Source organism: Podarcis raffonei, chromosome 4 (genome assembly GCF_027172205.1).
Source record: "Podarcis raffonei isolate rPodRaf1 chromosome 4, rPodRaf1.pri, whole genome shotgun sequence".
Classification (NCBI taxonomy): domain Eukaryota; kingdom Metazoa; phylum Chordata; class Lepidosauria; order Squamata; family Lacertidae; genus Podarcis; species Podarcis raffonei.
In genome coordinates this window covers 75,903,612-75,930,397 of record NC_070605.1, presented here as the reverse complement: position 1 = coordinate 75,930,397, position 26,786 = coordinate 75,903,612, and the positions used below count along the sequence as shown (strand labels likewise).

The window sequence follows — 26,786 nt, the reverse complement described above, 5'->3', positions numbered from 1 at the left end:
TTTTGCATTGGGCTACTCCAAACTCACTGTCAGATCACATGTCTGTGGCCACAGCATGAACCACAAAAATCATATATCCACTATTTTGTTTAGAATATTTTTTTCTTGTTTTCCTCCTCTAAAAACTATGTGCGTGTTATGGTCTGGTGCGTGTTATAGAGCGAAAAATACGGTATCTACTTGCACTTAGGGGTACTTTTGAACTGCTAGGTGGGCAGGAGCTGGGACCGAAAGACGGGAGCTCACCCCGCCGTGGGGATTCGAACCGCCGACCATACGATCGGCAAGTCCTTGGCACTGAGGTTTTACCCACAGCGCCACCCGCGTCCCAGAACCGTACTAAATATGGTCTAATCCCATTAACTTCATTGGGATTTAAAGGTATCTAGAGCCAAGAACCGAAGGTCAGATGGATACCTAGCCCCAATATCTAACATGGGTCCTGCTTGCTAAGTAACAATTATAGTATAATTTAGCTTGTGAAAGGCAAATGCCAAAGGTCCAAACTACATGTTTCTGTTTTCCTCAGAAATAAAATACCTGGGAAGTTTCCCTCCTTCGCACTGTGTGCCTGATGCACTCTGGTGTTCGGTGAACATTGGGAACATGTGCACTGCCAGGGCAACATATAGCTCTTCTCCAAAATATTCAATCTATGAAGGAACAGAGGAATGCGAATGAAAAACTGGTTTGCCAAAGATTACTCTTAGATAGTGTGTTGGCCAAAAGGTTTACTTGTAGAAAGCATGGTAAAGCTATTGGAACCCATAAAAATCTGCTTTTAGTTAGTTAAAAGTGCTTAAGACAGTTGAGCTATATCATTGTTTTATCGTCCTCTGGATGGAAGTTAGCTCAAAAGTAATGGGCATGTTTCATATCTGTGTTTGAAGCCACAGTTCTTTGGTCAGGTTCAGTCTGTGTGGCTTGACAGACACATTCAATGCACAGGCTTAGAGCCAAGCAGTGCAGCTGCATATAACATTAGTCAGACTGCTGTTTCCTTGCTGCAAAGCATCTTCAAGCGGGGTCAAATAATAATTTCCTCACCTGCTCCTTCACCTCTTGAAAGTTCCCCACTAAGGTAAGAGCAGCTTGTGAGATTCAAGGGGAAAGGGAGGTTAAGAATTAAGCAGTTCAGTTCCATTTCTCTACAACCTATCACCCACTCCTAAGAAGCAGGGCTCATAAAAAAAAAGCAGTTGCCAGGCTAACATATACACCGGCACTATGTTTTACAATTTTGCTCTAAATATGTATTATTATTATTATTATTATTATTATTATTATTATTATTATTATTATTATTAGTTCTTGCAGTTTAAATAGAATGATATGCTATGTCGAGATATCTCTACCCTAGCATACTGATAAACATTCATGTCTCCCTTTGAATAAAATCCTGGTTCTTTGAGTCTAGCACCTTGCAGTTGGGGGGGCCTCTGCTTCTGCCTGTCCTAAGAACAAAACATGACACAAAAGATTGTTACCAGGTCTCTCTACCTTTTAAAAACAGACACACACAATTTTTTATTGGAGGATCAGCACTGGGGAAAGATGTATATAACCTGTGCAAAAGTAGCCTCCCAAAATTTTCAGAAGGCAAAAATGGGAAAGGGAAGAATTTTGGTATTGTACTATTTTAAAAAATGTTCCAGGACACTTCTTCATAGCATGAGAGGGTGGATTCTAATGAGAGGGCAGTTGGAGAGAGATTAAATCCAAATACCTTGAGATCACAGGGACGCGGGTGGCGCTGTGGGTAAAAGCCTCAGCGCCTAGGGCTTGCCGATCGAAAGGTCGGCGGTTCAAATCCCCGCGGCGGGGTGCGCTCCCGCTGCTCGGTCCCAGCGCCTGCCAACCTAGCAGTTCAAAAGCACCCCCGGGTGCAAGTAGATAAATAGGGACCGCTTACTAGCGGAAAGGTAAACAGCGTTCCGTGTGCTGCGCTGGCTCGCCAAATGCAGCTTGTCACGCTGGCCACGTGACCCGGAAGTGTCTCCGGACAGCGCTGGCCCCCGGCCCCTTGAGTGAGATGGGCGCACAACCCTAGAGTCTGTCAAGACTGGCCCGTACGGGCAGGGGTACCTTTACCTTTACCTTGAGATCACAATCTGGATTAAGAAAGCTCTCAAATTACACGAACTGCAGTTTATTTCGCAGTCTCTTGTTGCTTTGATTATGATTATTATATGATGAACAAATGTGCCATTGTGTCTTTTTAAATGAATTAAGAGATCTATCTTAAAGTCTTCAAACAACTGCTTCAGGATGAATCAGGAGATCATGGATACTTACAGACAGGTTTCTATTATGGGATGGTGCTCCTTAAGTGTGCAAGGGTAGTTTTGTTTACGGAATCCACACAATGCTGTTGGCATCAAAATACCAGGTTATATTTTACCCTCTCTTAAGCTTAAAAAACCAAAAACAACTTTGTGGCCAATAAACTGTTTGCAATATTGTCAGCGACCCATTTGCTAAGGGTTGGCCCTGCTGTTAGGCAGAGCGAGGCAACTGCCTCAGGCTGCAGATGCTGAGGGACAACAATGGTAGCTTGCTGACTGTTTCTCTGGAGCCCCTATTCATTCCCTTCTATTGGAGGATAGAGCTGTTTGCGTAACACAGCCTGTTCTGCACCCACCAAAACTAGCTAGCTACCCAACCATGCACTGGAGGATGCTATGCAAAGTAGGATTCAACTGTCAGTCCTGTCAGCTTCTGCATGTGGAATGTCCTTCACCTTGGGCAGAAAAATATATTGAGCCACCACTACATTTGCAATTTAAGCTCCTGTCTGAAAGCACCCCATGTCACTCAGATACAAAACTCAGAGTACAGAGGTACCTCAGGTTAAGAACTTAATTCATTCTGGAGGTCCGTTCTTAATCTGAAACTGTTCTTAACCTGAAGCACCACTTTAGCTAATGCTGCCGCCACGCAATTTCTGTTCTCATCCTGAAGCAAAGTTCTTAACCTGAGGTACTATTTCTGGGTTAATGGAGTCTGCAACCTGAAGCATCTGTAACCTGAAACGTCTGTAACCCTAAGCAAACATGTATAACAACTGGCACGTGGGTTCAATAGCATGCCAGTTTCTCCTCTGTCCATGTCCAAAGGACCTGAGTGCCTCCTTCCCTTACGCCTTCTGGAGTGCAAAGCATGACGATAAGAAAAGGGTGCACTCAAATGTCCATCTCTCCTTCTAGTCTGGCTCCTAAAAAATCTTCATGGCTGCTATGCCTTGCAAATATTTTTGCACCTCTGGTGGCAGTGCTCTTATCATTGCATCTTTTACTTATTTACATTTATCCTGCTCAGTTCAAAGCCCACCTTTTTTTATTCTGCCATAATATTCATGGCTACCTTTGAACCACGACAGATAACATTAGGTTGCATGCCTGGGGTATTTGTTACCTGTTTATGTACATTACTTGATACAATCTGCTCTAATGATGAGCCACAGTATCCTTCACATTACCTACTTCAGTCATCACCTCATTGATTGCTAGTTCTTTAACAAGGTTGTGCAAATCATTTAATGTAACAGAATCAGAATCAAGTTCATACACAAGATCACCCCTTCCCGTTTTCTCTCAGTTAATCCAGAATAGCTACAAACACCATCAATATATATACAGTGGTACCTCGGGTTAAGTACTTAATTCATTCTGGAGGTCCGTTCTTAACCTGAAACTGTTCTTAACCTGAAGCACCACTTTAGCTAATGGGGCCTCCTGCTGCTGCTATGCCGCCGGAGCACGATTTCTGTTCTCATCCTGAAGCAAAGTTCTTAACCCGAGGTACTATTTCTGGGTTAGCCGAGTTTGTAACCTGAAGCGTATGTAACCTGAAGCATATGTAACCCGAGGTATCACTGTATACACACACACACACAGAGTGGTACCTCGGGTTACAGAGGCTTCAGGTTACAGACGCTTCAGGTTCAGGTTACAGACTCCGTTGACGCAGAAATAGTACCTCGGGTTAAGAACTTTGCTTCAGGATGAGAACAGAAATTGTGCGGCGGCAGTGGGAGGCCCCATTAGCTAAAGTGGTACCTCAGGTTAAGAACAGTTTCAGGTTAAGGACGGACCTCCAGAATGAATTAAGTTCTTAACCCGAGGTACCACTGTACACACACACACACACTACTTTTTTTCTAAAAAAAAAATGTGTAGGGGTACTCTCATTTTCCTACACATATTGAAAGATTTACAAAATGTTTAGGGGTATGCACCCCTCTGCGCCCCCCCCCGAAAAAAGCACTGTGTGTGTGTTTGTGTTTGTGTGTGTGTAAGTGTAAAACCATTCCCACATAAAAATACATTGAAGGATGGGGATAAATTCACACTTGAGAGTACAGAGGGAAGTTAAAATGTGTTGGTGGTTAGCCTAGCTCCATTAAATTATCCTGAGTGTGTGCCCTGAGTCTTTATGCAGTACACATATAATGATCTTCCCAAAATAGCAATTGTAGCTCTCACATTACATCTGGAGATGCAGATATAATTTATGGGAATGCACCTGTGTCTTTAAAGCGGAAAGTGAGAAGTAGCCTTAGGCATGCTGTCTTCAGCGGCTTCTGAGTAATTAGAAGATAATTATTGGATATGACATCTTTTACTTTGTTATTTTTGTCCAGGTTTTCTTTTAAAAGAAATTGGCACATTTATATTTTAAGTAGCTTCGAACCAATGCCGTCACAACATCAAACCATATTAGAACATGTGAATTGTCAAAGCAATCTTTTCAGAACTCCATCAGCAAACACCATGGTTTATTAGCATGCTTTCCCTGCAAGTTTCCACCCTCCCCCCCCCCCGTATTACTAGCTATGCAAGATGCAAATGAAGTATCACACATGGCTTATTCTGAACATCACACTGTAATTAAGTTTGCAGATGGCCGAAAAATAAACAGTGCTTATTCATATAAGACCAATATTGGAAGAGACTTCAAGAGATTGCAAATAATTTCAAATGGATTGGAAGTTTATCCAGAGTTTCTCTAGTGCTAATATTACTTAACATATGGGCCCTAGATTTCCCTCACAAGGAACCTCCCTAGAGCCCATGTTGCCAGGATTGATATGGGTAGTTATGTCAGGTTCTTACATGTTAATCACCCATACACAGCCCCTACCTAGGGCTTCATTTGTCCCCCATATCAAATGTGTCCTGGTTTTTGTGTGCCAGTTCATTAGTTACAAATGGGAAATGTGATGGATGCAGTGTTTGTGTGTTTGTTTGCTTGCTTGCTTTTTAAAAGGTGCTGAGTGTCAAGCGTGTCTGAAAATCATATTGCCTGCTTTCAAAGGCTATACCGTAATAACAAGAGGTGTGTGGAGTAATGCAAAACAGGACTAAGAGCTCCTTTATCTTAAACATTTGTGAAGAAGAGAGAACTTCAACAAATCACATCCCCCCCCCCCTCAGCCCTGGTATGGCAAACTTCACCTGTCAAAATTCTCTTTTCTACACAACTCCTAAAGCTGCATGAGCTATATTCTCATTTGCATCTGGCTAGGCTAGTGAGGAAGGGGCAGGTAGTGGCTGGTGGCAGTAGTGACTGGAGAGCAGAGTGGTGCTGCTTTACCTGCCTTTCCAATGCTAACATCACTGCCGATAACCCAAGACGGCGAGGAGCAAGGCAGCAGGAAGGTCAGTGCGGTGTGGCTGCAGTGGCAGGAGTGTCAGATTAACTCTACTGCTGCACATGCACCATAGCTATGTCCCCACTACCTTGCTCTTTCCCCCTTTCAGTTACCAACAGCAAGCTCCACATTGGTAAGCCAAATAATAATAATAATAATAATAATAATAATAATAATAATAATTTATTTATACCCCACCCTCCCCAGCCAAGACCGGGCTCAGGGTGGCTAACAACCAATAATAAAAACAAGTTGATTAAAATACAATTTAAAAGATTAAGATACAACATTAAAACATTAGGATGCAGCCTCTTCACAGAAGGAGAAAGGAAAAAAAGAGGGGGAGGGAATCAAACAGATTCTAAGCCAAAGGCCAGGTGGAACAACTCTTACAGGCCCTGCAGAAAGAAATCAGATCCTGCAAGGCCCTGGTCTCATGAGACAGAGCATTCCACCAGGTCAGAGCCAGTGTTGAGAAGGCCCTGGCTCTGGTTGAGGCTAATCTAACTTCCTTAGGGCCCGGGACCTCTAGGGTGTTGCTATATATGGACCTTAAGGTCCTCCGTGGGGCATACAGGGAGAGGCAGTCCCGTAGGTATGGGGGTCCTAGACTATGAAGAGTTGTAAGTAAGTAATACCACCCCAGCCCATTCTGCCCTGCTGACCACTACTGGCTAGGAATCTATGATTATTTCAAATCTTCCTGAGGTGAGCATGATGCAGTTTTTGCCCCAAGAAACTACTGATTGCTTCTTTTTTTAAAAAAGCACTATTATATTGCTGTTTACAGACCAGTTGTCATACTGATCCTAGGATGAGAACAACAAATGTGTCAACATAATGTGTCAGCATAAGTGCATTTAAAGCATGCTTTCCCCAAAAAAATCCTGAGAACTGTAGTTGACTCCCCACAGAGCTACAGTTGCTAGCATGCTCAGCAAACTACAGTTCCCAGGATTCATTGGGAGGGGAGTCATGTGCTTCTAATGTGCTTTATATGCATAATGTGTACGCAACCTTACAACCCTGAACACAGTTTGACTTACTTGAGGAATATGCTGTGGGCTGGGCTGTTAAATTTGCAATGCCTTCAATCTTACACACACACACACACACACACACACACACACACACACACCCCTTGGAAGAAATGTCCAGTTCACCACTGTCTAGCTGTTTCTTTTCCTATTTAAATATCCACTTCCTGTGGAGGCTGGGAAAGAAATTTACTTTTCCAGGCCAATCCTATAAAGAGTTAACTTGCACAGAGCGGGCAGTCTAGCTGCTCAAACTCAGCTGATGCAAGGTCAACGGCAAACACAACCAAGAAAGTCAGAGTTGCTTTATTTTTCTTGTGAGCAGGTCAAATAAAACACTGCTGATGTTCCATTTATCTGGTGTGACAAGCAAACACTTGGCAGCCATTGCAAGCGCACACTGGAATCTGGCACCAGTCTCCTGGCCCAGCTGTCAGCCTGCTGACTAATCACTTCATCCTGAAGTTAATGCAGCTCTAGGTTTTTAACACTCTTTCATCTCACATACCCAGGCGCTCAGTCCTTGGAGAGAGCTATTTACTCTGGTAATGCAGTTATTAATTATAATTTCCCCCCCTCCGTTTTTGGCAGTAGGCTACTTGCATTAATTCTTTTCTTCAGCGTTTCTCTAATGTTTACAATCGTCATTGCAGGTGGGGAGTTATTTTGACACTGCTTCTTCAACTTATCAGCAAGCTGTAATGGAAAGCTCCAAAAAAATATTAGATTGGTTTTCCTTGGCTTTGTGTGTGTGTGTGTGTGAGAGAGAGAGAGAGCGTGCGAGAGAGAGAGAGCTTGTTAAGGTTTTATTTTTAGCATTGTGCTCAGGGATTTAATTATTTATTTATTTATTTATTTTAGCTAGCATAATATTGTAGCAATTAGACTCTTAAGCACCATGCAGCATGCACCTGGTTTTTGTTTGGAAGGCTAATTTGCCTTAGGTTTGCATTATCAGATGGTACTTGCAGTTCTGTCAGCATAAATAGCATCTCTCTCCCAAGGACAGAGTTTAAGATGTAGGTGTAGCCTGCAAACTCTCTTTTTTTGGCAGCGGTCGCTTCAATTGTTGTGCTCGTAAAGGTGGCACTGTAAATATACAGTGGTACCTCGGGTTAAGTACTTAATTCCTTCCGGAGGTCCGTACTTAACCTGAAACCGTTCTTAACCTGAAGCACCACTTTAGCTAATGGGGCCTCCTGTTGCTTCCGCGCCGCCAGAGCACAATTTCTGTTCTCATCCTGAAGCAAAGTTCTTAACCTGAAGCACTATTTCTGGGTTAGCGGAGTCCATAACCTGAAGCGTATGTAACCTGAAGCGTATGTAACCTGAGGTACCACTGTACTATTATTGGGGAAAATGTTATTGCAGAAGGATGGGATGTAGTCCTTTCTTAAATATTTTCTGGTGTAAGACCCTTTTCCCACCCACCACCCACTTCTACTGAGATCGACCGAGTAGGAACAGGAGAATAAACCTTTTCTGTAGGGACATCCCAGTTGTGGCCCACTCTCTGCCTCTGTATACCCAGTGCCTACAATTCTTGTTTTTATTATTAATTCAATTTTTACCCTGCCCTTCCTCCCAAAGGAGCCCAGGGTGGTCATACTACCTACAGAAGTAACACAGCATAATTTAAACATTTACAAAAAATTAAAGCAACTAAAAGTACATCGTTGATTTATATACAGCAGTTTCCAAGCTCATGCCAAGCATTCCAGTTTCTTGTATTTTTATCCACCCCATGCTTTTGGCGATGTATGGCTGCTGTTTATGGACACTTCTGTTAGTATTTTATCCAGATTCTTTGCTTTCCATGGCTCTGGTTTGAAATGTGGTTTATTTGATTATGTATTTTACATTTTTATTTTAAAAGATTGCAAGGCACCATGGACATTTTATGGAGAGGCAGGGTATAAATTAAATTTCCAGAGCTCTCACTCATCAGGGCTCCCATTTTTAGTATAATTTCCAATTCCAGTAAGGTTGAAAAATATTCTTGTTTCCTCAAGACTTCAGAAGATGCCCAAGAAAATTGTCAGGAAACAAAAGTAATATTTAATTACCTGGTTCACTCAAGGACATTCGTTTTCGGGATAGTACCTCTAAATTCCAGAAGAACCAGGGCTCTTTCACCCCTTTAATAGGAATTTTAACACATGGTGCTTCTCACAGTGCTATGTGAGGGGAAAGTTTGTATGCTGAAATCCTGTTTTCTTCTTTTGCTCACCCTTGACTATTAAAGTTCAAGTGCATTAGTTCAAAGAGAGCCTGGCAGGCCATAGAATCTAAATGACACTTTTAGTCATCTGACTTGGGAAGTAAAGTAAGAGTTTTAAAATTTTATCATCACCACCACCATAAGATTCAGGTTTATCTGCCACACGGGCACAATCCTTTCTTGTCTTAGCACTAGGGATGGAGGAGAAATTTTTATTTTGTTCATGTTTTAATGAAAAAACTCCCTAATTCACGCAGTTCAGTCCAATGTGCAAAATGAAACATGATCACCGTTCAAATTTTGCACTCGTCCAACTTTTGTGAAGCAGTTCTCTGACTGAACATTGTGAACCAAACCTGTATTATGTTAGGGGAAATTCCATGGAAAAATATTTATATTAGTCAAAACTGCATACAAACATGTGCATATTAGGGAGAAATCCACACAAAAAACGCTGGTGTATTTTTGTTAAGGATTTATTTATTTATTTAAAACTCCCAAAATTGCTGCATAAATGTGGAGTGCTGGATTTAGGACTGGAACAATGAGAAACTGAGGGAAACCAAAATCATCCCTCCTTTGAACTTATGATCAAACGGGGGCCAGAAAATGGAACTGCAAAGAATTGTGAGGATGCATGAAGCGAAATTAAAACCATGCTGTTGGGTCCTTTGGGGCAGTTATTCTTCCCATCGGATATATTATGCCATAAGTAAACTATAAGGTCAGTGAAGCACTCCTTTCTGATTTGGGTAATGACTTTTTGTTTGTCCAATCTGCAGAGGAATGTCATTTAAGTTCTTAGTTCTGAGTGGGGTGAAAGGGACTTGTCACCTTCTGTGACAGGTATGGGAGATAATGTGGGAGTTATGGTTTGGTGAGCACCCTGAGGCCCCCTTGAAGGGGGAGGATGTAGTATCTAGAACAGGGGTCAGCAAACTTTTTCAGCAGGACCACTGTCCCTCAGACCTTGTGGGGGGCTGGACTATATTTTGAAAAAGAAGTATGAATTCCTGTGCCCCACAAATAACCCAGAGATGCATTTTATATAAAAGCATACATTCTACTCATGTAAAAACACCAGGCAGGCCCCACAAATAACCCAGAGATGCATTTTAAATAAAAGGACACATTCTACTCATGTAAAAACATGCTGATTCCCGGACCATCCGTGGGCCGGATTTAGAAGGCGATCCGGCCCCCGGGCCTTAGTTTGCCTACCCATGATCTAGAACATGCATGCCTTCAGGGCTGTATGACTAAGTGGCACAGTTAAGGAGCACCTTTGGGGCCTACCTGTAACATCTGACTGGAGTTGTTGAGCTCCAGAAAGGGATGGAGCATGAATGCCTCCCCAGTCACCTGAAAGGGTGGGGCATCATCATCATTTATTATTTATACCCCGCCATCTGGCTGGGTTTCCCCAGCCACTCTGGGAAGCTCCTAACAGAATATTAATAAAAATAATAAAGCGATAAAACATCAAACATTAAAAACTTCCCTAAACAGGGCTGCCTTCAGGTGTCTTCTAAAAGTCAGATAGTTGTTTATTTCCTTGACATCTGATGGGAGGGCATTCCACAGGGCGGGTTCCACTACTGAGAAGGCCCTCTGCCTGGTTGCCTGTAACCTCACTTCTTGCAGTGAGGGAACCAGCAGAAGACCCTCGGGCAGAACGGTAGCGGGTAGAGGATGGGCTAACTCCTGGTCACTGGCAGCGTTGGCACAGTTTTTGTTATTCATTAGATCTCACACCTTGTTCCCCTATACAGATTGAAATGTTTAAATAAATGTGGCCCAGTTCAGCCAACCTTCTGCATCTTGCCTTATTTCCCTGTGTGGCAAGGGCACTGGTTTCTGGGGCCTAGGGCACTAAGACCCCCCGTCTTTTTATTTTTATTTTGGAAGGGGCCAGTCCCCCTCAATGTTCAGAGCCCCCCTCCCCAGCAACATCAGGACATCATGCAGCTATGCGCCGGGCCCCTCAATGCTCTGGAGAAACTGGTGCCTCCGCTGTGTGGTCACAAGGTGCAAATGAACTAGGAAAAAAGAAAAAAGAAAAAAGTGTAACACTGTGAGGGAAAATAAAGCTCCTATATCCACTGGGAAATTAGATGAAATGCATGAATAGTCTGTGTTAGTTTTCTTAAATTGGATGTAGGGATGCTAAAAGATGGATGTCATTGGGCAAGAGGAATTTGGCTGTCCAAATGTCAGTGCCGTTTTGTGTAACTTACACTGAGGCAGAATATGACAGCATCGCTTAATAAGCCCTCTGTATCTGATTCCAGTGAGAACTTGGCTGCATTCGGTTTTGAGGGGTCCTCCTATCAGAAACATATAAGCCAATTGTATGTTTAGAAAAGGGCAATAAATATTAACCACAGCCAAAAGATATTGACTTTGGAGAAAAGACATGAAGATCTGGACATGTATAGTTAGGCTTGAGCGATAACAAGAAAGGCAGCGATCGAAAGTACATTTTCTCCCAAGCTCTTTGAAATAAATGAGACAGGTAAATGTGTTTAGGATTGGTGTGTTAAGAGTCATAGCACTTTTCAGATTTGAAAGGTTTCAGTGCTAGCCAGGCAAAGATTTAGGATTGTGGGATAACTGTGTATGGAAATAGACTAAAGATAATAAATTATATGAAGGCACTGGTGCTAAGCATGAGGGGCATCGCCTGCCAATGATATGTTTTAAACTATTGAGCATTTAGCCCTGGATAAGGTAGGGAGAATGTATTTTTGTCTGAGTAATTTGAAAGCAGTGCAGATTATGTGCTAGACTGTGTAAAAGACTCTTCAACTGCACAGGAAATCAATTGAAAAACTTAAGTGGTCACTTCCTTTCAGACACTCAGGACGATAGCAGTGCATTGAGATATTAAGTCATTGATCATATACACTTTCAAAACATAAAGTTCAAGTAATTTGACTGAGGAAGAATTAATCATGAACTGTAATTAAACGTACAGTATATCCAAGCACTTACAGAGCTATAATGTTGTCATTGGCGGATTATAACTAAATACTTGTGACTGATGAAATCACATTGATTTAATGAAATTGAAAGGGAGGGAATCTAAATTCGCAATCCTAGATGCTTGGGAGGCGAGCGACTTTTCATTCTGTTTGTGAAAGAACTCTGCTATGCAGCTGGGGCAATACCCTCAGTGCCACCCCCACTGTGCCCTGCCCCCACCTGCTTCTCCTTGCTGCCACCAGGTGCTTGCTGCCTCCTCCTGCTTTCCCACCACTGCGAGCTTGCATCCCTCCACACCCATGCTTCCCTGCTGCTGCGGCCCACCCACAGCCTCATTGCCATGCCAATACCACAGCCAACCTGCTGTTGCTCCGCGTCTGAGTCCTGAGAAGTTGGAGTTGCTGTGGGTTGGTGGTTCCTTGGTCCTGGAATTAGCTGAGTGGCCTGTTCTGGAGGGGGTTGCACTTCCTTGAAGGAGCATAGCCTGGGTTTTCTCATTGATTCCATCTTATTGGAGGCATGAGTGGCTACAGTGTGACAGAATGCTGCAGCTGGCAAGCAAAGCCCAGGCAAATAAGACATGTAATAGGGCTTTGGTGGTCGTGGGACCTCAATTGTGGGATAGTTTTCCTCCTAAAGTTAGCCGGATGCTGGCAATGGCAAGTTTATATTGACATATGGAAACATTCCTCTTCTGCCAGGCGTTCTGAATCTTCAGTACAGTGGTACCTCAGGTTACAGACGGATCAGGTTACAGACGCTTCAGGTTAGAAGAAGAAGAAGAGTTTGGATTTGATATCTCGCTTTATCACTACTCTAAGGAGTCTCAAAGCGGCTAACATTCTCCTTTCCCTTCCTCCCCCACAACAAACACTCTGTGAGGTGAGTGGGGCTGAGAGACTTCAAAGAAGTGTGACTAGCCAAAGGTCACCCAGCAGCTGCATGTGGAGGAGCGGGGAAGCGAACCCGGTTCACCAGATTACAAGACTACCACTCTTAAACACTATACCACACTGACAGACTCCACTAACCCAGAAATAGTACCTCAGGTTAAGAACTTTGCTTCAGAATGAGAACAGAAATAGCACCGCTGTGGCACAGCGGAAGCGGGAGGCCCCATTAGCTAAAGTGGTACCTCAGGTTAAGAACAGTTTCAGGTTAAGAACAGATCTCCAGAACGAATTAAGTTCATAACCCGGGGTACCACTGTACTGGCTTATTTATTGAGAGGGACCAAAGGAGGGATGTTGTATACAGAATTGAACCATGAATTTCAGGTGCCTTGTTTTTGTGTCATTTTGTATGTTGCAACCTGCCCTGTGATCATTTTGTGATGAAGTTCAGAAACCTTAGCTGGTGCAGTATTCAACAGCCAGATAGCTTTGAGCATCTAACACCAATCTTGGTCCAACTGCCTTAGCTGCCAGTTAGTTCCTGGGCCCTATTCAAAGTGCTGGTTTTGACCTATAAAGCCTTAAATGGCTCAGGACTGCAATTCCTCAGAGACCACCTATCCTCATATGAACCAGCCCGGACCCGGTGATCTTCATCTGAGGCCCTTATTCATGTGCAACCTCCAGAGGGTGGCACCATGAGAACTGGCCTTTTCTGCAGTGGCTCCCTGTCTGTGGAATGTTCTCCCCCGGGAAGTTCGCCTGGCCCCCTGTTGCATATCTTTAGGTTCCAGGCAAAAACATTCCTCTTCTCCCAGGTCTTTGACTAATTAAACAATCTATGGTCCTTTAAACACTTTGTGTGCACGGTGTGTGTGTTATTGTTTTGTTTGTTACTATGTCACATATTTTTATCTATTTATGCTGCAAACCACCCTGTGATCCTTGGTTGTAGAGCGGTATATAAATTTAATAAATACATTTCTGTGTTTGCTGGACAGCTGCATAAGCATTTTCTAATTCATGGTAGAGCATGTATTTTGCAGGTTCAATCCCTGGTATCTTGGGTTAGGGCTGTGATAGACTCCAGCCTCAAACCCTGGAAAACTGCCGCCAATAGGTGTCAACAATACTAGATGGACCCTTTGGCTTGACTCGCTTGTTGTGTCACAAATTGCAGTCTTACCTGGCAGATGGCAGGTAGCTGCCACCATTAAGCATAGTAGAAATGGGGCATTGCTGAGGTGGGTAGCTAGTTGTGGACTGGGAAGCCATGAACATGCCCAGCAGCAACAGACTGGGTTAAAGAGCAACTGTTAGCAAGGAAGGACAACTCCTCATCAAGGTGGGAAAGAGGTTAAAGTAATCAAGCGTGCCCCAGCAGCAGCAACTGGACTTACCAGACTAGTCTGATGAACACCAGTAGCACAGGTGCAGAAGCAGGATGTTGTCTCGTTATCAATACGAACAGAGCAAGTGATTTGAGGGCAATTGTGCCCGATAGAGCTGGGCAATATATAGATATATCGCCCAAAACCGGTTTGAAGTCCTTATCATGATAGCAGTTTCATAATTTTTGACCTGACAATATATTGCGAATCATGGTGTGTGTGTGTACATGTGCACGATGCAAAAATGACAGTGTAGGAAAAACCATGAAGCAAGCAAATGGCTCTACATAGCTCTATCTTTATTTCAGACATTGTGATATATCAGTACATCACGATGTTTAGTTAGTGGTATATTGTGAAGTTAAAAACCAGATATCACCCAGCCCTGTTCACCTCTACATAAAAAGGTAAAGGGACCCATTAGGTCCAGTCGTGACCGACTCTGGGGTTGCGGCGCTCATCTCGCTTTATTGGCCGAGGGAGCCGGCGTAGAGCTTCCGGGTCATGTGGCCAGCATGACTAAGCCGCTTCTGGCGAACCAGAGCAGCACATGGAAACACTGTTTACCTTCCCGCCAGAACAGTACCTATTTATCTGCTTGCACTTTGACGTGCTTTCAAACTGCTAGGTTGGCAGGAGCAGGGAACGAGCAACGGGAGCTCACCCTGTTGTGGGGATTCGAACCACCGATCTTCTGATCGGCAAGTCGTAGGCTCTGTGGTTTAACCCACAGCGCCACCCACGTCCCTCACCTCTACATAGTTCTGTCCTTATTTCAGATGTCATGATATATCAGTATATTGCGATGTTTAGCTGGTGATATATCACAATGTTGAAAACCAGATATCGCCCTGCCCTTGTGCCCAACATCGGAGTATTCAGAGCCTAGTTATTTGTGGAACTTGTTGGTATCGCTAATGAACACACACATTCTTTCCCTCCTTTCCCTCTTTTTGCAAGCTCTACGTTTTCCTCTGTCCTGCTGATGTGATGTGGAAAGTTGCATGGTAGATGCTGCACCTTAATTCAAATGCAACCACCATTGCTAAACTTCCTTCTGGACAAATTCTTCCAACAGGCCTCTGTTTGCCAACATCTGCATTAGTGTGAATCCTGCAAAAACAGAAGTTCTTTTTATAGGGTATAATAGGCATGTGCCTTGATTTACGTTCTCTCTCCCTCTCTCTCACTCCCTCTCTCTCTCTCTCCCCATTCCCTCCCACCTTTTATTTGGGTCTGGCAGCACCACTGTGCAGCAGTCCAGCTGCAGGATTTCGGGGATCACCAGCAAGTGCTCCAGCAGCAGCAGCTCCAGTGAATCTGAGAGCAGTTCAGAATCCGACTCAGAGAGTGAAAGCAGTTCTACCGAGAGCGACAGCAAGAAGCCCTCTCATTACTCCAGCCCAGAGGTAAGGAGTTCTGCATCTTTCACTCCTGTTAAAACATAATGAGCAAGAAGTTAAGTTTCCAAATCAGTGGAACCTTTGTCCCAAGTAATGCGTTTAGTTAGGATCAAGAAGGTTTTATGCAGTGCTTTTTTTAAAAAAAAAAAGGTGCCAGATCTCACCATGAAGTTGTTACCGTAAGTGCCACACCTTTAACACACTTTTTACATGGGGGGGTGGGTGTGGGGAAGGTGCCAGTACTGTAGAAAAAAGCACTGGTTTTATGTGGCATCTTGGTGGGTGACTTCCCCATGCCTTAAGTGTGGCATTTTGTGCAGTTGAGGAATTGTGAAAAAGACGCTATTAAAAAATCCTTTTCAGCCCTGTTGGAAACACAAGGCAGCCTTGAGCTACTAAGCCTATGAGACTAAAATAAAAGAATGCATATGCTTCTATGCAAATTTCAGGGCATGGCTGAGCACTGTGCATGTTTAGCAGTATGTCCTATATGAAGTATGAATGCAATATAGCCTATATTCCAAGCACTGCCCCCCAAGCTTACTACATTGGCAAACACCACTCCTATAGCATTTCACTCCTGTGACAAAAGGACCACTCCCCCATGTTCCTGGTCCACTACACCACTGTTCCTAGTATACTTGCAGCTTCTAAATCACAGTTTTATTCATTCATCTAAAACATTTATCTACTGCCTTGTATGAATGACCTTAAGGCCATTTAGGAAAAAAATGAAAAGCAAGTAGCAATACCAGCAAAGCAAACAGCAGATAACAGCTGGGATAAAATAATATATGGTGCACTCTAGACGCCACTGAACTACAGGTCCCAATATCCCTGTTTTAGTTTTTGTCCAGAAAACCTGGACAACGCACCTTGCTCTGAACACTTTCCTGGGAAGCAAGTCCCATTGAACTCCGTGGGGGCCATTTCTGAAGAGGCATTGTGGGATTGTGCTGTTAAAAGAGATTTAAAAAAATAGTTATTAAATATTCACAGTAAATGCAGGAATACTTCCTTTGGATGGGGCTTTGTGTTCATGTTTCTGAATAAGATTGAAGAGTAACATCTGTTCAACCTTGCAACTCCGCCTGAATTCAGTGGTTCACGTTTGTTTCTAAGGTCATTTTTTTCTGTTGGTAGCGGAGGAACACCATTAATCAATGCCTACGCTATACTAATAAAAGTCATTAACTGTACATGTTGTCTTTCATATGGTTTCCTCCCTTTTCTATTCTGAGAGGAGCCCAAGTCAGTTCTAGACAAACTTATGAAGGGTAGTTCTCTTTATGGAATCTCCATGTACAAAGGGGGTGCACTTGTGAATATTAGATGCTTGTATTCAAGCCAGGAGACCATCCCCATCATGTTTTGCTTGTGAGTGATTGAGAAATCTGGCTGCCACTGTGGGAAATGAAGTGATGGATATTCTATTATGGTAATAGAATAGCCACACTTTTTAGTTAAATAATATTTTTATTTGCTGGCCATGGAAAGAATAACCAGTTCCTTAAGAGTATAAAAGCACTGTAAAGTCTCTACTGTATAAGCTGGAGTGTTATGAAATGTTTGGAGTTTCAAACTTTATTTTCCTAGCCTGAACAGCCATCGTCAAACAAGTGGCAGCTGGATAAATGGTTAAATAAGGTTACTTCACACAAAGCACCTATTCTGAACCAAAACGGACTGGAGCTCTTTCAGTGTTACAGCAAAGGGAAAGATGAAGGGCAAGACTGTGAACATTTACCTCCCATTTGCCAAACCGGTCTCAGAGATAAAGAGGTTAAGAATCCCAGCAAGGAGGACCTGAGGCCTAGGACAGCTAACAAAGCCCCGGGGCATAAAGGAGGGAAGCAGAAATCGCCTCCTTCGGCTGCTGCCATTTCTGGAGATAGTGGTCCTCTGAGGAGGACAGCCTGCAAAAAACAGCCAAGAAGGACAGAGAGGACCTCTGGTGGTGATATCTTAAATGGCCATGCAGCTGATGATCTTGACTTGAACCAAGTACATTTGGAAAATAATAGCACATGTGAACAACCTAAAACCAGGCCTTGCAACAACAAAGCTGAGCACAGGAAGGAAACACATGCTGCCTGCGAAAAGAGGCGTACAAGGGGGTCAGGTAAAACAGCACCCAAATCCAAGGAATTTATTGAGACAGATTCTTCGTCTTCAACGTCCTCAGATACAGATTCTCAGTCGGAACAAGAGGATTACCCTTTACACAAGCCTCAGACTGTGACCTCAGCATCAGCTGGAAATGACCAGAAGCTGAAGGACCCTGGGAATAATAATACCAACAAAGCAAACAGCAGTTGCAGTGCCTTTGGTTCAGTTAACACCAGGACTAGTAACGATATAGCAAAGGAACTGGAAGAGCAGTTTTACACCCTGGTTCCATTCGGTCGGAACGAGCTCCTATCTCCCCTGAAAGACACAGACGAAGTGAAAGCACTTTGGGTCAAAATTGATTTGACTCTTTTGACCAGAATACCACAGCACTTACCTGAGGAGCCACTGCAAATTAATGCTGGAGTTAAAGAAGCAATCAGTATGCAGCACAACATTGTTACTGATCTGCCAGCAGAAAAGGTCATCCCCAAATCTAGAAGGAAACGCAAGGTAGGCTCCTTAGATTTGTTTTTAATTTTTAAAGGGCTAAAGGGAAGTGCTTGGTTGCATCTAAAGTGTATGCCTGTACAGTGGTACCTCAGGTTAAGTACTTAATTCGTTCTGGAGGTCTGTACTTAACCTGAAACTGTTCTTAACCTGAAGCACCACTTTAGCTAATGGGGCCTCCTGCTGCTGCCACACCGCCGGAGCACGATTTCTGTTCTCATCCTGAAGCAAAGTTCTTAACCTGAAGCACTATTTCTGGGTTAGTGGAGTCTGTAACCTGAAGCGTATGTAACCTGAGGTACCACTGTATAAGTTTCCTGGGTTATATCCAGTGCTATGTGAGCAGAGTTCTACCTGCACAACAGGACATTCATTTCCTCCTCTTCCCCTCACCCCCTCATTCTCACAGTTGGCTCCAGAGGGTCCCCCAACGCTCTGGAGCTGATTTTGATGGTGTGAGGGGGATAGAAGAGACAAGAGAGGACATTCCATTGCATTCATGGAAGTCTGTTGTGCCAGCACAGCTGTAGCATTGGGTCTACAGCCCTTATCCTTCAGTCATTATTGTGGCTCACAGCATATCCAGGGTTGGTAGAGGTGAAATTTAGTCAGTCCACATTTTGCAAACCTACAATATTTCAAAACCAAAATGTGAACTGAAGCACAGCTGTCCTTTGAAATTTGTCCTGCTCCAAATTCTGCAATGCAGTTCTTAAGCTCTTTTTTTAAAAAAAATGTACCTGGTACATATCATGAGTAACTGTGCACAGAAAAGAACATATTAGTGAAAACATTATACAAAAATTGCTTGCAAAAAAAGTACATATTAGGAGGAAAATGCCTCAAAATGTGTACAAACTTTGTGGGACCTTTAAAAAAAAAGCAGCAAACTGAAGCAGGCATGGGGCAGACTGAGGTTAAGGTTGGAAAAATGAGAAAGTAAGAGAAACCAAAATTGACAGATTCATCCATTCCTGTCTCTCTGCAAATGCAAATAAGATTCCATATATTTTAGGAGAAACCCCTAAACGATCCCCTAAGAACTTTGAAAGTTATAAAGAGATTATAATTTTTTAAAAAAGTAATGCAGATGAGGCCTACATTTCTGTTTAAAGATAAAGGTAAAGGGACCCCTGACCATTAGATCCAGTCATTGCCAACTCTGCGGTTGCGGCGCTCATCTTGCTTTATTGGCCGAGGGAGCCAGCGTACAGCTTCCGGGTCATGTGGCTAGCATGACTAAGCTGCTTCTGGCAAACCAGAGCAGCAGACGGACACACCGTTTACCTTCCCGCTGGAGTGGTACCTATTTATCTACTTGCACTTTGACGTGCTTTCGAACTGCTAGGTTGGCAGGAGCAGGGACCGAGCAACGGGAGCTCATCCCTTCGTGGGGATTCGAACCGCCGACCTTCTGATCGGCAAGCCCTAGGCTCTGTGGTTTAACCCACAGCGCCACCCGAGTCCCTTACACATTTCTGTTTAGCATACGGTTAATTTCTAACTTGACCCTAAAGTTAGAGTACCCATCTGATCACCCAGCGTATTGGGGTAGCGCCTTCTCTAGGACAGTGTTGCTCCCGCTTGCTAGGATGGGGAGGGGAGGCTGGCAGCAGTGTTGGGCTTTGTCAGGTCCCCCTGCCAACAGGACCCCAACATTTATCACATACACTTGATTTTCCCCAAAAGTACTATATGCACTGGTGATTTGTTATGTGTTGGGGAGCAGTGATGCCACACTCATTGGGGCAGGGATGAGGCAGAGTGAAATGGCACTAAGGACAGAGAAGCTCCAGGTTGGCAGGAGTCAATGTCAAGGAGCACTATAGAAAGTAAACAATGTGCCCTTTAACTAATATAAATAAACAAATGTTGACGCAGAAGGAGTTGTTATGTTCCTAATTGTGAATAACTGACATGGCTTAATACTTAATATATGTATACACACACACACACACACACACACACACACACACACGAACATGCATGCATGCATGCATCCTACCAAAATATAAAATTTATAAGCACTACAGTGTTCAATAAATAGTAATATTCAACGTCTATACTATTACCTGCACAATTCGATATATGATGGAGCCTTTTCTTCCCGTAGTATGAAAATGAGGAAGAAAACAGGGAGAGCAAGAAGGTTCACACTGAGCAAGAGTGCTCTTCACATTTACTTGCTTCGGCCCAAGTTGCTTCAGCACCAAATAATTGCAATATGATTAAAAACAGGTATGTGTTTCTTGTGTTAGATGAGATTTGGTCTTTTAAAATTCAGTGTAAATGATGCTTGGTATCTAAAGGGAAATGATTTTGCATATTGCTGCAATTTACTGTCAAAATGTGTTAACTTCTACTTACAATTACTGGATTTCGTTCAAAATATTTATTTGTTGTTATGGCATATGAAAAAATCTTAGCATTGTAAATATCTGCAGCAAAAAGGGGGCATGTTAAACTGATTATTTAAAACTGCCACTTGGCTTGAACCTTCAGGGTAGGACAGGATGCAATCATTTAAAACAATTTTTAGAGGTGTGGCATGCTGATACCTTCATCTCAATTCTCAGTGGCAGCGGTATAGTGATGCCAGCCTAGCCCGCGCAACCAAGCAGAGCAGGGCCACACTGAACCACCTGCCTACCTGTTCAGGGGGAGCTTGACCAGCTGGCTATTGGCAGGTGGAGAGGAGCACCAGGTTGGGCACCGCTGAGGTCGCCTGTGTGGGGGTGCCTGGTTTGCACCCCCTCAAAAATTGTGTACCCAGGGCCACAACCCCCCTGGCACTTCCACACATGTACTACGCCTCTGTCAGTGGCACTCATCACCTGAGACTGCTATTCGAATGTAGCTGGATTCCTGAAGATGTCAATTTAAATGATCTATTGTGAACCTTTATAGCATGGTTGAAGTTGCAGTTCACACTGGTGCTACAAGAGAACCAGAATTATTCAGTGTTAAATTTATGTGGGAAGTGGCCATCTCTCAACAGTAGAGCACATTATATGCATGCAGATAGTCCCAACTTCTCCAGCTAAAAATAACAAGGTGATGGGAAACATTTCTGCCTGACACCTTGGACAGTCACTTTGAAACAGGTAGTACTGGACTGAGTGATCCAGTGGCCTGACTCTGTTTAAGGCAGATTCATATGTTGATATACTTCTGTTAGGGATTGGGCTTCGTGGGGTTTATTTATGGGAATTAATTGCAGGGCTTGTTGGTTCCTCTGTGGCCTGTTCCTCCCTAAGGCAGACAGGCATTTGCACAGGCTGCTTGTGTTGATGTCATCAGCATATGCCAGTGTCTAGGTGCCTCTGTCCATATTGTGTGTAAATTAAGAGAAGGTGACAAAATGACGCTGGCATGGGCTAGAGAATTGTGTTTGCTGTCACAAGCGGTGTTATGGCCATTAGGGAACAGTTAACTCAGCTGCGATACTGCATGACTTGTACAATTAGGACTGCGCTTATCTCAAATGATGTGCAAGGAAGGGGGAAGATTTGCATTTCTCAATGAAAAATATTTCTTCTGTGATGGGGAAAGGGATTTATCCCATAACAGAGATAGTTCCTTGAGGGATTTGAGAAAAAAACACTACTTAATAGACATTTTGCTTGTACAGATGATGTAATTTGAAGTTCACTATCTCGAAAATTAAAGCCTTTAAAAAAAAATGTAAAAATCCAGAATGTTACAGAAATGAAAAACCATATTATAAACTCAGAGCTAGCAGACTGTTCAGTCCACAGTCTTACCCTGCCATGTTGTCTTCCAGCTAGACTATTATGTTTTATGGGTATTTCTTACCTCTTTATAGATGCAATAGAGCACAATATGTGCTTAATCTAGTCAGGAAAAAATATGGGGCAAAATATACTTCGTTTTATAGCACTGTTTTAGTGTTCTAAGTTAATTTAGCAGGTCCTCTCTCTGTTCATTAATTTATCTTATTAGTCTTTAAAATCTGGAAGCACTATGCTTCATAATTTAGAAGCCTTTTTTATAGGTTATCACCCAGCATTTAGCCTACTCCAACGTGGACATGTGTAAAAGGTAAAACCATGCTTCTGAAACAGTGCTCTGCTGCTAGTTTAAAATGCAAACATTTTAACATGCGCTTTCCCTCCTCTTATAAATGTGCACTTTTTGTGAGGAGTGCAAAGAGTTTCACAGCATAGCTGCCTCACCTGCAGCAGTGCTATCATCCTATTGTGTTACCGAAGGATGAGCCTTGGGATCCCTTCCAAGTCTACAGTTCTATGATTCTATGAAATGCTCCTTGCTCTCAACTTTTAAAAAACCAGTACTTAATTTATGCCCTTTTACGTCACACCTCCTTCGTGGAGCTCAGGGTGGTGCACCTAGTCCCTCCTCACCCTCATTTTAACCTCACGATTACCCTGTGGGATAGGTTAGGCTGAAAGAGAGCAACTGGCCTAAGGCCATGCAGATTGCATCATGACTTAGCAGGGATTCTATCCCAGTCCTAGTCTAACACTCTAATTCAGGTGTAGCTCACATGGTACCCTCCACTATTGTCCATGCAGGCTGGGACTGATAGGAGCTGTAGTTCAACAAGGTTTGTAGGACATGGCATCACTACTCCTGCCTTAACCATTACACAGCAGTAGCTCTTACAGCGCAATGAATCTTCACTTCAAAGTAGGTCTCACCGAGTTCAGTGGGGGTTACTCCTAGGTAAATGGGTACAGGATTTCAGTCTTAACCATTTTCTTATAAATAAAATGATAGAAAGCCCTCAGCTTTTAAAAATACATATTTAAATAAGCATTTATGTGTGAAATGTTGTGCCGATTTTTTATTTTTAATGGCACAGACAGGAAATAAACTGATTTCTCTATTCCTAACCCAATATTAATGTCGAACACTTGTGTTCTGGTCTTTTGGTTCTGCCACTAAATAATGTTACTCTGGGTCAGAATGTCTAGGCCACAATGTGGCTGTGAAACAGAAACAAATGATAAAAATTATTGTCTGTTGAACTTTGCTCTAGGAGCAATAAGTAACAGCATACTGCAGAATGCTGGAATGGTTTGATTTTGTGGAGAAAGCTGCACTTAGAGCATTGTAGTGCATATTTATCAATTTCCTTCTTTGTGCTCTTTTGGCTTTTTGCTTTTTACCAGCTCCATGAGCCTATATTTCGCTCTCCTCAAACCCTGAATCAAATTAAGTTAACAGCACTATCAGAACCTGGTCAGCAAGTTCAGAGAAATTTCAGCCACTTAGAAGCACATTTCTCCGTTTCAGCCAACATGAGGTTTATCAGCCTGACTTATGAAGTGTCACCTGTGATTGCAAAATTGTACTCCATAACCTAAACCTACTCTTAAAAGCTTCATCTTATTTTCCAACCATCTTTTAAAACAATATCTAGCAACTCTTCATTTCTGTTATAAGTACTTGGATAGATACTAACCACCGAATTGTAGTTTGCTTCTAGAATAAAAGAGAATAACGATCTAGAGCTTTGCTCCTCATGCTGCAAAAGTTATTTCCAGATGAAACATTGGTCAGCAGAGTTCATCCTTCCAGTAATCTGAAACTGATAGTGTTCATAATATATAAAATGTTTATTTCCTCCCAAGTGGCATTTGTGACCATCCATTACTGTAATTTCCATTTCCAGCTTGGCAACACCAATAAATAAAAATGAGAAAATGCTTCGATCGCCTGTTTCACCCATCTCTGATGCATCAAAGCACAAATTCTCTGGTGATGATCTAACTTCTTCTAGCAAGCCTCAGGGTGGCAACCTATTATCTTCCATATCCTCAGTAAAAAAACACAAGAATGAGATTCGATCCCACTTGCACCAAGGAGATTTCAATGTAAGTTTTGATAACAACGTAATTACCATAATAAGAGCACCTGTTGCTTTAGAAACCTGCCCATCTACTTTTGGTCCGTGAGTCTCATTTCTGCCTGAGGTATGGTCATATTTGGGACGGTGTGAGAGAGCCTTCACAGTGGCAGTGCAGAGTGTGCATGCAAAATGCAGCTGGCCTCCCTCCTAGTGTTCTGATGCCGTGCAACCTAAAAACTTGTTGCGGCAGCAAGCCTTTGATCTTATGAGTTGCTTAACTTAGTGCTTCCGTCACATTCGTTTTTGTTAATTTCTATCCACTAGTTATCTGTGTATTTTATAGTTGTTTTTTAGAATGTGATTCTGTGTAATCCTTGTTGTTGTTTAGCCATTTGGGGTGTTTTGACTTGAAATGAAAAGCCAAGGTATAAATCTGTAAAATAAGCACGCATTTGAATAGCAAGATTAGCAGCAATGTTGTGTGCATAATTATGTATGTGCAGCCCAAGCCTATGCACAAGAGGATGAAGGCATACAAGGTTACTCTCCATTTTCCAGTTCAGCAGCTTCCCCTTGAATCATCCAAGCCACTTCTTAATCAAGGAGCAGTTAAAAATCTCTCTTCTTCATTCAGTGAAACAAACATTCCTATGTGTTTTCATATTAGACTGCAGTGTTTAGTTTATTAACCTATGGGGGAAAAACTTGCTATCTATTAAAAAGTTGCCCCAACTAATCAGGCAGCAGATTTTTTTTAAGGTTTCATAAAAATAATTAACCTTTTACAAAAAATCTGTTGCATGCTTAATTTATAGTTAAGAATAAAAGGGGGGAAATGAGTGAATTTATAACTGATTTCTGATTGCCTCCTTTACTATTTCTTCAGAAAGCAATGTACATCAATTCAGAAAATTCTGTACTCTGTAGCAAGGCGCAGTGCCAAAAAGAGCCCTGGTCACCTGTATCTATTATGCACAAAGACTGTAGAAGAACAAAGCTTATCTTTAATGATGGGTGAGTAGAGGTGGGGGGTTTCCTTTAGAGATTCATGTTTCATTCCCTCTATTTCTGATGTTCAGGCTGCGAGTGTTGCTGCTTTTGTGAAGGGAAGGTGGTAATTACATACTTTCTCTGTAATAAGAAAACTCAGTTCTCCTCCAGTTGTTCGTCTACAGCAGTTCCACTGCCACATTCAATCTCCCTTCTGAACTTTCCATTCTGAACCCTTAGCTCACCAGTAACCAAGTAACTGTGGGGTACTGGCGTGGTTCACAGCACAGCCATATACAGATACTCTGCTTAATATAAGTATCTACATTTATTTATTACAAGTTTGCTCTCACCTGTCATTACTTGCTCTCTAGCTTTGTATTTTTTCATTTAATAAATGTATTGCCAATTTGATGGTTCGTAACTGAATATGTGAACTAGCGCCATTGAAAAGCATTGTTTTTTATTCAACATTGGATAATACAACAGTCCTGCCTATGGTGTTGAGACACCATACTTTCTTTTGTCAGCAGGTGGTAAACACATCTTTGTGAACTCATCCTAAGACTTCCATACTCAGGGCATGACCTGAATCAGCTGAGGACCAGTTTTATTGTGTTTTAATATATGCACTATAGTCTGCTATGATGAGGGTTTGTTTTAATGAGTCTCTCTAAATAACGTCAGTATATGCATTTCTCCATATTTATTGAAAATAAGTTTGTTTATGCTGTTTATTGAGATTTTATTAGTGTTTTTAATGAACCCTTGTAAAATTCTATTCTGCAGTGAAATATAAGATATGGCCCGTGTAAATTGACAAGAAAACACAACAGCTTTGTGAAATTAAATATGTCAGGAGAAAAACGAGTATTTGAATGAAGCTAACAATTAAATTTTTATATTAGAATTTAAGCTGCAGTGCACTCAGTAAATACATAGCATTGACTTCAGGATATATTTGTTTCTCTGCATACTTGTATTTTTATTTAAATAAATACTTTTGTATATCCAAAAAAAAACCCCTGCTGCATGAATTTAATTCCCCTACCCATCTATCTGTATAATTTATAACAAATTGCATTTGGTACACAAGACAGTCTAAAACCAGTTATTTTAGAATAATTCAAAGTGAATACTGCTGCCATACCAACTTATATGTGTCTGACTGTCTGTAGAAGATAGCAAGTAGTAGAAATGCTTTATTTCTTGCTGTCTTGGAGCAATGTTTTAGAGAAATTGGTAGCAATACAGCTAAAAGTACTTCTTTATGGATAGGCAGTAAATTGTTTGATAATTTCAGCCTCGATTAACCTCGGATATTGTGTGGAGATTGCCCTTGTTAAAGTGAGTACAAAGTTTTAGAGCTTTTTGTGGAGAGATCATTCAACATGTGTAGTCTGACCTGTCATTGTTCATAATACCAATTATAAATACCAATTAGAAACATTTTGAGCCAATACGTTTTTGTCCCCGGGAAGTTTTTAATTATACTACACAAGAATGAAGGGCCTCTTCTGTTTGTTTGATTTAAAACGTATTTTGCAAAGTTATGATTATTGCTGTGATTAGCCCTTTTAAGGGTTCACACTAGAAATTATTCTTAAAGCAAATAACCTATTAACAGTTATTCCTTAAAGAGGCAATGTCTGCAGTCGTTTCTGGGGACTCAAAACCTCATTCTGTGGCCTGCTGATCTGGTATAATAGGTCACAGAATTGGGCTTGATTTGCATATTAATAGCTACTATCTTCCGAC

General features: G+C 42.2%; 1 protein-coding gene across 4 annotated transcripts in view; it reads left to right on the top strand.

Moving 5' to 3' along the window:
• Nucleotides 1-26,786, top strand: part of AFF3 (ALF transcription elongation factor 3) — a 216,280-nt gene that overhangs the window by 173,771 nt on the left and 15,723 nt on the right. For all 4 annotated transcript variants that reach the window (XM_053384183.1, XM_053384184.1, XM_053384182.1 and 1 more), the window contains 5 exons: nucleotides 15,424-15,589; nucleotides 17,180-18,205; nucleotides 20,316-20,440; nucleotides 23,862-24,063; nucleotides 24,925-25,052. In XM_053384183.1, the coding sequence (XP_053240158.1) occupies nucleotides 15,424-15,589; nucleotides 17,180-18,205; nucleotides 20,316-20,440; nucleotides 23,862-24,063; nucleotides 24,925-25,052 (1,647 nt within the window). The remainder of the gene's footprint in view (nucleotides 1-15,423; nucleotides 15,590-17,179; nucleotides 18,206-20,315; nucleotides 20,441-23,861; nucleotides 24,064-24,924; nucleotides 25,053-26,786) is intronic.